We start from the raw sequence: 12,545 nt of genomic DNA, 5'->3' as shown, positions 1-12,545 counted from the left end.
GGCCAAGTATAAAACAAGTGTTGACCTGGTCTTAAGCAGAATTGAGATGACCATAGAAGACCTGGTTGACCATCCACATGTGATAAAAAAGAATTGGATGAAAACCATCTCCAGAATGAGGGACTAAAGGTTATATAAGAGCTTGTCGCCTTTGGACAAACCTATATTTAAAAGAAATTCCCAAATTCCCAAATGGTTATTGGTCATCCCAAATTCTGCGCTATAAATTGAATCTGTTGCACACAGGTGAGATTCGTCAGACTCCGATCAAAAGAGGTTGGTGGGACGATGGATTGTGATTTGTGCCAGGATTCAAATACAATGCAAACCAGCCAACACATTCTTATGTTGGGTTTCAAAAGAACAGCGGTCACTCTTGCTGGGCAAATTCATATATAATTTGACTGTTTTGGATGCTTAGAGCTTTTTCATTCAAATATCAAGTGGGGCAGCAACAGTGGTCACTATAGCAGTAATTCAAATGCTGCCTAAGGCGGGCATAGTAAAACTAATGTGGTAATTTGAAGTGCTCTATGATGTTCCTAAGTTATAGCCGGGAAGATTCTCACCTTTCTCTCGGGTCTGAGAAATGGAAATATTTCCTCTTTTAGTACATGCATTTGATTGAAGTATTTTTTGTATCTTCTTTTTGTTACTTGGATATGTTATTTTTTAATAAGGAATGAAATTGACTGATTGTTTATGTGAAATTGATATGATGATTTTTAGGAATACTTATGTAATTTGCTTTCTTCATTTTATTGTGTAAGGTCGGGTAAGAACCGATAACACAAATAGACTTCTCTTTTGCTTTCAGAGATGTTGTGCCCGAAACCGTTAGAATTTGAATTTGGAGAGCAAGTCTCCAGCACACAAGTCTACACCATTAAGAGCACCGTGCAGTTTACCTGCTACGATGGGTATAGTCTGCGAGGCTCAGCTGAGAGGACCTGCATGCCCAACGGCAAGTGGAGCGGGACCACTGCCATCTGCGATAATAAGGGTAAGTGAAACACAGGTCTACAAGCGATAGCAGGCTGAGCCCGCAAAGCACTGGCTGACATACATGGATAAAGAGGGCCCAGACATACATGTGCACAAACCTAGGCACACAGGGCCTGTCAAGGAGTCAGACCCACATGCACAAATAGGGCTGGCAGAATCCACCAAATGCCGCTAAATGTATATATAAAGATGGCGCTGTGGCATGGGTCAATTGGCTCAAATGGCTTTTTCATCATGTACACATACATATGCTATGACGAGAAAGGCATTTGAGCCAAGTCACACGTGCCACAGCGCCACCTAGCAACCATCGCTTGAAGTTCACCGCCAGTGCAGAGCCACATCAGCAAGGCATTGTGGGTATGCTGATTAGCCTTATGTTCCAGGGTAGCGCTACTTTATACATAGCTTTATCAAACCAAGACAGACATTTCTCATGGCTGACAGACAACCGCGTGCATGTTTTACCCTTATTAGGGATCACCAGTGCAGTACAGTCTTGGCAGCCTTGCGGTTGGAGCATCGGGCATGGGTAGCAAACTCCAACAAAGTATGGTGGGTTTAAAAAGGCTTGAAAAAAGCAACCAAGGCGTTAGCTATTTACACCTTACTCTTACACTCCCAGACATTTCTGTGCCCCTCCAAGCCATCGGAGGGGCGCAGAGAGGAGTTGGCATCTTCACTTTCGTCCTCCGTCTTGGAAGAGCACCACGTTAAAAACTAAGGATTTTCTCTGCATGCAGAGCGTACTTTGCAGGCAGCATTTATCTTTTAACAAAATTGAGCATAACAGCTGCCCGAGTAATCAGACTCGCATTCTCAATTTTGATGACGGTAAACACGAAAGGCGATTTATTAGTTTGCTTGCAAGACAGACAGCAACCTATACCTATCGGTTGACCCATTCCCTCCTAACTCACCTGACCCGTTCTCTTGTGTAGAGCACTGACCGCATAACTATTGAGAAGGTCTATGCTAATCAGAGGCTGTAGTCATGGAAACGTTAGTCCGTCTTCTCTATCGATGTCAGAGGATTCAGTGTGACAATAGCACTTCCGGTTCATAGTGGCTGTCTAGATATACTTCCAGTCCCATGATGGCATCCTGTGACTACGAGAAGTTGATTGTTTAAAGCAGCCTGTGTCCTTCTGATCCACTGGCTGTAGTCCGACGGCCTCTTCCCAGTCACCTCGGAAGGTGAAAGGCACGTAGTCATCAGTTTTAGGGCAAATTCACACGGCAGCCCATATCGGACAATGATTGTCTGCAGCCAACAGGAAAACAGGTTTAACCTACTAGTCTTCTAAAAGAAAAGGTCAAAAATAAAAAAAATACTAGCATTAGTATAACTAATATCATAGGGGAAAGAAGGCAGATCAGTGTCTTGGTAGGATAGTCTTGAAAAGGAAAACCCCCAACCCCTTCTCCAGTTGTCCCATTTGTTTTATATATTTATTTAATTAGTCTGAGGACTGCACGCTAGCACACGGTGAAGAGTAAAGGTGATTTCCACCTTGTGCCACACTATAGTACACTGTGCTTTGTAAATGTTCACAATCGGATGCAGGGGGGGGGCAATAGCACGCAAGTGCTAACATTGGCGGCCCCCTGCTTGCAATTTGCATCTCTTTTTTAAATGAGCACCATGATGTCTATGGATCTGTAGACTGGGGGTGACACAATTACAGGCCGAGTCCCTGTCCGTCCTGCTTGGCTTAGTCTCCCCCTACAGCGTCAATCCCCTGTCTGAGAGGGCCACATTTGTTTTCAACTGCTATTATTAAAATTAAATAAAAGTAACCCACCTAAAATCTCCTAGAATTACCTCCTCCACCTCCCCTGCCTCTCCTTCTCAGCATACGTTGGTAATAGCAAAGACAGACCTATCATTTCAGAGTTGAGCATCTGACATCAGGCGTCGACATCGAACAAGTGCAGAGCTCGCAATCTTTGTAGAAAGTTAAAATTCAAGTCATCTTTGATAGCCAATTGCAGAAAGGGAGAACAAACTGTGTGAACGTTTCCAAGGGAGCTATGCGGCACCTGAGCCAATCTTTCCATTGTTAAAATTGACCACCATCTGGTTAACTACATCACCTTTGAAGGTGCATCCCTTTTCCCCCCACAACAAAACTATGCACTATTTAGCTGTCAATATTAAATTTCCAATAAGGGTTTTGTCGCCCTTGTGAACATTCTCATCCAACTTTAAAAGTACGAATCCAGGGACCTGGAATACATAGTAACCCAGCATTGTTCTAGTGCTTGACCGGCCCTGACCTCCAGCTAGAAATCAGCAAAGTGTGGGCATTGGCACCACATGCGTGCATACTTTCCATTGCTTCCACAACCAATCCAGCATAGATTTGCGGAACTCGGATGCGGAACTTGGATCCAACGTATACTTCTTATGAAGAGTGGACTGCCATCAATAGATCTCTTTGATTGCAACTCTTACATTTGTTCACTCTTGGAAATTCTATCCATGGTCCCCTACATTTTCTCACAATAGCTATCATGAAAGGTCCTCCCTAGTTCTTCTTAACATCCTTTTTTGTCATGGTTAGAAGCATGTCTTCATATTCGATATAACTTTAAAGAGGGCTCAGATCTACCCTTTGGTTGATTTTGCCTATTGAAGGGTCTTCTCAAGCTCTGTCAGGGGTCTGCTCCTACCCTATCCTGATGGAAGGTTGGAGGCCCCTGTGTCTCAGCTGCAAGTATTGAGATCTGACATTCTGTCTCAGGCCTCGGTACTGTTACCTTGATTCTTGGGTTTTCCCTCAGTACTCTTCCTTTAATTCTTGGTTTCTTTCCTTGATACTGTTCCCTTGATTCTTGGTTGTCCCCTCAGTACTGTTTCCCTGATTCTTGTTTTTCTCCTCAGTACTGTTCCCTTCATTATTGATTTTCCCCACAGTATTATTCCCATGATTCTTGTTTTCCCCACAGTACTGTTGCCATGATTCTAGGTTACTTCCTTCTGTATGGTTCCCTTTATTCTTGGTTACTTGTCTCAGTACTGTTCCCTTGATTCTTCTGTTTCCCCAGTACTGTTCTCTTGATTCTTGGTTACTTCCCTCAGTACTGTTCAATTGATTCTTGTTTACTTCCTTCAGTATTGTTCCCTTTATTCTTGATTTGCCCCTCACAACGGTTCCCATGATTCTTGGTTACTTCCCTCGGTATTGTTCCCATGATTCTTGGTTACTTCCTTAAGGACTGTTCTCTTGAATCTGGGTTACTTCCCTCAGTACTGTTTTCTTGATTTTTGGTTATATCCCTTATTACTATTCCCTTGACTCATTGTTAATTAGTTGAGTACTGTTCCCTTGATTCTTAGTTACTTCCATCAGTACTGTTTGCATGTTTCTCAGTAACTTCCCTCAGTAATGTTTGCTTGATTCTTGGTTACTTCCCTCAGTGCTGTTGCCTTGGATCATGGTTACTTTAATCAGCAATGTTCCCTTGATTCTTTTGTTTTTTTCCTCAGTACTGTTCCCAAGATTCTTGTGTTTCCCCTCAGTACTGTTCACTTTGTTATTGTTTTCCCCTCAGTACTGTTCCCTTGATTCTCGGTTGTCCTCTCAGTATTGTCCCCTTGATTGTTAATTTTTCCCTGAGGAATGTTCCCATGATTCTTGGTTACTTCCTTCAGTACTGTTCTCTTGTGTCTTGGTCTCTCCCTCAGTACTGTTCCCATGATTCTTGGTTGCTTCCTTGAGGACTGTTCTCTTGAATCTGGGCTACTTCCCTCAGTACTGTTCCCTTGATTCTTGATTTCTCCCTCAGTACTATTCCCTTGATTCTTGGTTACCCACTTGAGTACTGTTCCCTCGATTCTTGGTTACTTCACTCAGTACTGTTTGCATGTTTCTTGGTTAATTCCCTCAGTACTATTTGCTTGATTATTGGTTACTTCCCTCAGTACTGTTGCCCTGATTCATGGTTACTTCCCTCAGTACTGTTCCCTTGATTCTTGTTTTTTTCCTCATTTCTGTTCCCTTGATTCATAGTTGTCCCCTCAGTACTGGTCACGTGATTCTTGTTTTTCCCCTCAGTACCGTTCCCTTGATTATTGATTTTCCCCTCAGTACTATTCCCATGATTCGTGGTTACTTCCCTCAGTACGGTTTGCATGTTTCTTGATTACTTCACTCAGTACTTTTCCCTTGATTCTTGGTTACTTCCCTCAGTACTGTTTGCATGTTTCCTGGTTACTTCCATCAGTACTGTTTGCTTGATTCTTCGTTACTTCCCTCAGTACTGTTCCCTTGATTCATGGTTACTTCCCTCAGTACTGTTCCCCTGATTCTTGTTTTTTTCCTCGGTACTGTTCCCTTTATTATTGATGTTTACCTAAGTACTATTCCCATGATTCCTGCTTACTTGCCTGTTCACTTGATTCTTGTTTTTCTTTCAGTACTGTTCCCTTGATTCTTGGTTGTCCCCTCAGTACTGTTCCCTTGATTTGTGGTTGCCCCCTCAGCACAGGTCCCTTTGGTTCTTGGTTACTTCCCTCATTACATTCCCCTTGTTTATTGATTTTTTCATGAGGACTCTTCCCATGATTCTTGGTTACTTCCTTCAGTACACTCCCCTTGATTCTTGGATACTTCTCTCAGTACTGTTAACTTGATTCTTGTTTTCTTCCTTCTGTACTGTTACCTTGATTCTTGATTTCTCACTCAGTATGCTTACCATGATTCTTGGTTACTTCCCTCAGTACTGTTCTCTTGCTTCTTTGTTTCTCCCTCAGTACTATTCCCATGATTCCTAGTTACTTCCTTAACGATTGTTCTCTTGAATCTGGGTTACTTCCCTCAGTACTGTTCCCTTGATGCTTGGTTATTTCCCTCAGTACTGTTCCCTTGATTGTTGATTTTTCCCTGAGGAACGTACCCATGGTTCTTGGTTACTTCCTTCAGTATTGTTCCCTTGCTTCTTGGTTACCTCCCTCAGTACTGTTCACTTGATTCTTGTTTACTTCCTTCGGTACTGTTCCCTTGATTCTTGATTTGTCCCTCAGTACTCTTCCCATGATTCTTGGTTACTTCCCTCAGTACTATTCCCTTGTGTCTTGGTTTCTCCCTCAGTACTGTTCCCATGATTCTTGGTTGCTTCCTTAAGGACTGTTCTCTTCGATCTGGGCTACTTCCTTCAGTACTGTTCCCTTGGTTCTTTGTTATTTCCCTCAGTACTATTCCCTTGATTTTTGGTTACCCACTTGAGTACTGTTCCCTCGATTATTGATTTTCCCCTCAGTACTATTCCCATGATTCTTGGTTACTTCCCTCAGTACTATTCCCTTGTGTCTTGGTTTCTCCCTCAGTACTGTTCCCATGATTCTTGGTTGCTTCCTTAAGGACTGTTCTCTTCGATCTGGGCTACTTCCTTCAGTACTGTTCCCTTGGTTCTTTGTTATTTCACTAAGTACTATTCCCTTGATTCTTGGTTACCCACTTGAATACTGTTCCCTCGATTATTGATTTTCCCCTCAGTATAATTCCCATGATTCATGGTTACTTCCCTCAGTACTGTTCCGTTGATTCTTGGTTACTTCCCTCAGTACTGTTTGCATGTTTCTTGGTTACTTCCCTCAGTACTGTTGCCTTGATTCATGGTTACTCCCCTCAGTACTGTTCCCCTGATTCTTGTTTTTTTGCTCAGTACTGTTCCCTTTATTATTGATGTTTACCTCAGTACTATTCCCATGATTCCTGGTTACTTGCCTCAGTACTGTTCACTTGATTCTTGTTTTTCCTCCAGTACTGTTCCCTTGATTCCTGGTTGTCCCCTCAGTACTGTTCCCTTGATTTGTGGTTGCCCCCTCAGCACAGTTCCCTTGGTTCTTGGTTACTTCCCTCATTACAGTCCCCTTCTTTATTGATTTTTCCATGAGGACTCTTCCCATGATTCTTGGTTACCTCCTTCAGTACTGTTCCCTTGATTCTTGGTTACTTCTCTCAGTACTGTTAACTTGATTCTTGTTTTCTTCCTTCCGTACTGTTACCTTGATTCTTGATTTCTCCCTCAGTACTCTTACCATGATTCTTGGTTACTTCCCTCAGTACCGTTCCCTTGCTTCTGTGTTTCTCCCTCAGCACTGTTCCCATGATTCCTAGTTACTTCCCTCAGTACTGTTCCCTTGATTCTTGGTTATTTCCCTCAGTACTGTTCCCTTGATTGTTGATTTTTCCCTGAGGAACGTTCCGATGATTCTTGGTTACTTCCTTCAGTATTGTTCCCTTGATTCTTGGTTACTTCCCTCAGTACTGTTCACTTGATTCTTGTTTACTTCCTTCGGTACTGTTCCCTTGATTCTTGATTTGTCCCTCAGTACTCTTCCCATGATTTTTGGTTACTTCCCTCAGTACTATTCCCTTGTGTCTTGGTTTCTCCCTCAGTACTGTTCCCATGATTCTTGGTTGCTTCCTTAAGGACTGTTCTCTTGAATCTGGGCTATTTCCCTCAGTACTGTTCCATTGCTTCTTTGTTATTTCCCTCAGTACTGTTCCCTTGATTCTTGGTTACCCACTTGAGTACTGTTCTCTCGATTCTTGGTTACTTCACTTAGTACTGTTCCCCTGATTTTCCCCATCAGCACTGGGCCCATGATTCTTGGTTACTCCCTCAGTACTGTTCCCTTGATTCTTGGTTACTTCCCTCAGTACTGTCCCCTTTAGTCTTGGTTACTTCCCTCAGTTCTGTTCCTTTGATTCTTGGTTACTTCCCTCTGAATATTAAGCTCATGAGTAGACCTGGAATACGCTTTAGATCCGGCATGGAATTATATTCATTTGAACTTTAGCAATTCTTCCCATCGAGGGCACCACCGAGCTTTTCCAGCTAGTTACTATTTGCTGTCACTTTTCAATGAGCCTCTGTTAGTTAGTGTCATGATTTTCCTGTGAGGTATACACCCACATATCTGAGGGAATGCTGAGCCCACGTGAATGGGGATAACCACTTCAACACCCCACCACACATTTGGGAAACTAAATATTTAGAAATTCAGATGGATTTCTGCTGACTTTTAAACCTGAGACCTCTGGCAATCTAGAGATTTCAGAACTTACTTCTGGAATAGATGTATCAGGGTCTGTGACCATCGGCAACAAGAACATTGCTTGCAAAAAGATTGAATTTGTGTTCCTCTTTATCCCCGAGGACTCCCCTGATGGCATTGCTTCCTCTAATAAATGTTACAAATCTTTCCATTATTAATGCAAACAGAGACAGCCTTGCTTTGCCAACCCCCCACCCCCGGCAAGGATTACTGAGAGACCCCTTGACTTATTCTAAACCACAGATTCTGATCATTGGCTATTATCACTGGGCAGATTCTAGGCCCATACCCAAACTTTCAAAGCGCTCCTATCATATAGTCCCAATCAACTGGGTTGACCATCTTCTCAGCGTCTAGCGCCAAGAGGACTGCTTTGACCCTAGATCTATGCGTTTTGTCAACTATTGCGAGGAACTTTACGAATATGATCAAATGCGCTGCTTGGATGAGCGAATCCTGATTCATCAGGATCTATGAAAAAGGGCGGAATTGGAAAAGTCTGCCTCGCAGCGCTATAGTGGACAGGTGTGCGTGATGACTCCTCAGAGCTCTGGCCTCAGTTGTGACCTACTGTCACGTATTTATAATCAAAGCCCTATGAGTTCTGGAAAATAAACCCTAGTCCAAAAAGCACTGGAAATATTTTGGGAAAATAGCCAATAGCAAAATTGAAACCACCCCTTCGAGGAAGTGGAAACAGCAAAAAACATGGGCACTGCCCAAAAAAAGGTGGCAATGCTAGGATAAAACTTCCCTTCATCCTATGAATAGGCAGGAAAACTAGAACACGGTGGAAGATGGTGTTGCACAGAAGGGGTGGGGGGCACAGCACTGGCGACGGGCACCACACATTTTAAAAGAACCACATCTTTTGCTAAACTAAAATCCGGTCTTGCCTGCGATGCAAGCTTCTGCAGCTAGTTGGGAAGGCATGACAGCAGGACAGGAAAGGGATGTAGTGCCCGGTGCACAGTGCACACTCACACACCGAGACAAACACACACATGCAGACACAGATGCAGCGAGGCCACCGGAAGTGGCAGACAGGCGCTATACAAGACCACTTGCACTACATGAAACAGCCACACCCTGCAACACAATAGACCCAGAGCGACTCTCTTACACACATGCGTGCAACCACCTGCTGTGACTCGCACACAAATATAATCACTCCCCGTAACCAAATCGACACAATTTCTGGGAGTGGGGTACGTGTGAAAGTAGGCATTTGTTCCCAATTCAATGTCAAATAGAAACAATTTATTTCAGAGAATTAGTTCTGAGCCCCATTGATGTAAGGCCACGCTCTGAAGCTCCCAAAGACCGCCAGAGGTGCAGCGTTTATCAGCAAGATACATTGAACAGCCTTAAAGGAAAGGCGTGCTACCTTAAAACTGGTCCTAGCACCCAGCAGGGGTTATAGCCATTGTCTTTTCATTGGCTAGGGCGTTCAGCCATCAGTTGGTTGATCGTTTTCAAACAAGCTTCTTCCTGAGGGTCTCGCCCAGAGCAGTCTACGCTGTCATAGACCCTCGTAGGTGGTTGTCCTGCACTGCTCTTCCACTAGGGATATTTCCAGCATTCCTCTTACATTTCTCTGCATTCTTAGACCTCCTCGGGTTGGTTCCCATGCGCTAGGGTGAGACCCTCAAGCCTTACATCTGGTTTTCCCTTAGCATAATCATGCATTTCAGCGAGAGATAACACCTGATCTTCATTCCAGACATGAGCAAGGCAATATTAATCATTCTGCCAACCTGACAGTGGGCCTTGCCATTGCAGACTTATCTTCTGACACCGAACAGAGGCGTTGCTAGGGGGGGGGGGGCGAGGGGGCTATAGCACCAGGTCTTTTGGTTGTAGCCCCGGATAGAAGCTCATGGATCAACCAGCTATAGCTAGCCCCGAGTCCCGCCAGTCCCGACATTAGCTTAACCCCAGATCTTTTCCAGACCTAGCAACACCCCTGCACACCAAACAGACAGCTGTCCATTCTCAAACACAACATAAGTCCACTAGCCCCAGATGGTCTTCCTGAACCAAACAAAGTGTTATACACATCCAACTCAAACACGGTGTCCACAAACAAACTGTTATACAGACTGAACCTCAACATAAGACACTATCGCACAAGTGTTCGCTGAGACCGAACACAACACAAGTCCCTATAGCTGCCAAATACCTGTGATGTGAGGCCAGGTTTCATAACAAAGACTGCCCAGCAGGAGAAACCAGCCCCCCACCACCCTAAGGATTTGGTACTCAGGAATGACTGCACACCAGCTCCCCACACCACGGGCTCGCCTTCTGGTATTTCTGTGGTGCGAAGATAGTGCGGATGATGAACCAGAAGGTGTGGAGAACTCTGGCAGCGTATCCAGTGGAGCCAATAAAGGATACACTAAAAGGCAGAGACAAGGCCATAGAAAAGGAGAAGGAGAAGGAACAGGGAAGAAGGCAAGGGACCAGAGCAGACAAGGCAGACAAGGTCAGGCAGATCGAGGACAGGAAGGCAAGAACAGGATCAAGGAAGGAGCAGAGCGGGCAACCAGGAGGCCTGCCAGCAAAAAGGCAAAAGCAACACGGCCAGGAGGCAACAAAGCAGCAGCCTGGACGGGGCGTTAAGTCATCCTTTTATGGAGTCCCGCAGCATTGCTTTTGGTTGCCATGGCAACATCACAGGAGCATTGTAGGCGTACCCGGAGCTCAGGATGCGGTATGCGACATGCCGTGTCTGACCGTTACTGCGATCGGCCCACTGCCACACCGTACCGGAAGACCGTAGAACGGCTGTGAATCGGAAACGAAGAGAGGAACGCCAGCGAGGATACAGGCACCAATCCCTGAACGGTAATCTACCGTGGCAGGTGGCAGGGATTACAATAGCACATATAGTCCCCCTGAAGAAAATAAAAACTTATGTAGTACGGAACACTACAAACGTCCTTACGGCACAAGCGTCTTCTCTGCTCTGGTAAAAGATTTCTTACAGGACCGACCAATTCCCCTGGGCACAGGTGTTGTTCTCTCTGAACTGAGAAAAACGTATGCAGGAGAGTACACAACATAAGTCCCTATGGCAGTTATTATGCCTGAAGTGATCCAAGAGAATAAAACAGAGCAGAACAGCTTGGCTCAACCCCAGACAGGGTGCAACAGTCTTCTGAGTAGGTCATCATATGGTTTAAACCCTGTTTTTATATTTGCACTTGTATGTATTTCAATATACATAATATGACAACATGTATACACCATGATACTCACCTTGAGAACAAAATGCATAATAAGGCTCACTCATGCCCACCCCACAAATGGGGATTAGTGCCGCCACAGAATCCAATAGGGCTCATTGGACATCAGGATAGAAATCCACAAGAACACACCCAGAGACTCACAAACTAAAACACTGAGACATTCCGCCAATTAAGTTAACACACTTTAGGAATGTGGGAAAGGCCCCCACTCTGCATGCTGTCGAACCCACGCCTGTAACTCTGTCACCCTCATTCGCTAACCGCTGTCTTTCTATTTTCAATTCAGCCAGCCACTGCCCCAATCCTGGGGTTCCTATCGGCGCCAGAAAGACGGGGACCCGCTACCAGATTGATGACAAAGTCATGTACAAGTGCGACAGGGAACTGGACCTGGTGGGCTCCCAAGAGCGGGTGTGTCAAGAATCGGGCGAGTGGAGCGGCATAGAGCCAAGCTGCCAGTGTAAGTCCACCCTCCTTTACCTCACCCACTCTATCCACCCACCAAAGAATGCCACCATTGCACCCAGTTCACCAGTCCCGGACATCCCAGATGCACTATCGGCCAAGTGTCCACTGATCACCTCTGTGCCACAATGCTTTTTTCTTAAAAACAGGACAACCACAACCTCTGGAATATTTATGTGCTTTCAATATAGTACACCTCACCTGAGGGTTCTGTAAGCGGTTCTATGTCATTTCATCAAAGAGATTTCTTTTACAACGTTTTTTTACGAATACTTTTCAACGAAAAAACTCGAAATAGTTTTTTTTTTTTTTTTTGGGTGGCCCTCCTCAGAGTGCCATCCCCTCTTATTTTTTTCTATATTCCCGACCACCCACCCCTCTTTTGTACTTTCCCCACCGTCCTCCCTTATTTTTCGATGAGTTTTTTTGTTGAAAGGTTTTCGTAAAAAAAACAGAAATAAAGACTGTCGATGAAAGGACGTTGTACCCTGTAAGCACACGCGTAGTCAGTGCTCCCGATAAGATTTTGAGGTGGGAGTATTTTACTCTCTATTTTTAAACTTTGACAGTAAATGTTATTTTAAGAGAGTAAAAATGACTTTTCTCCTTTACAAAAGAGCAAAATGTATGCGACATCCAGCCGACGTGTGCATAAACTGTATGGAAATCATGTGGCAGCTTTCTGCATTGTGACAGAATAGACCTTTCGTTATTTCTGGCTATTTGATCTCTCCTGTATATATTTAAATGTT

General features: G+C 44.3%; 1 protein-coding gene across 1 annotated transcript in view; it reads left to right on the top strand.

Annotated features, from left to right (window-relative positions):
• LOC138521860 (complement C2-like) overlaps window positions 1–12,545 on the top strand; it is a 261,013-nt gene that overhangs the window by 58,857 nt on the left and 189,611 nt on the right. The window contains exons 3-4 of the mRNA XM_069635006.1: window positions 818–1,003; window positions 11,615–11,788. Coding sequence (XP_069491107.1) covers window positions 818–1,003; window positions 11,615–11,788 — 360 coding nt within the window. The remainder of the gene's footprint in view (window positions 1–817; window positions 1,004–11,614; window positions 11,789–12,545) is intronic.

The sequence above is a fragment of the Ambystoma mexicanum genome, chromosome 13 (assembly GCF_040938575.1).
Source record: "Ambystoma mexicanum isolate Mex_15411 chromosome 13, UKY_AmexF1_1, whole genome shotgun sequence".
Classification (NCBI taxonomy): Eukaryota; Metazoa; Chordata; class Amphibia; order Caudata; family Ambystomatidae; genus Ambystoma; species Ambystoma mexicanum.
The sequence above is the reverse complement of the archived record's forward strand: the minus strand, read 5'-3'. Positions and strand labels throughout refer to the sequence as shown.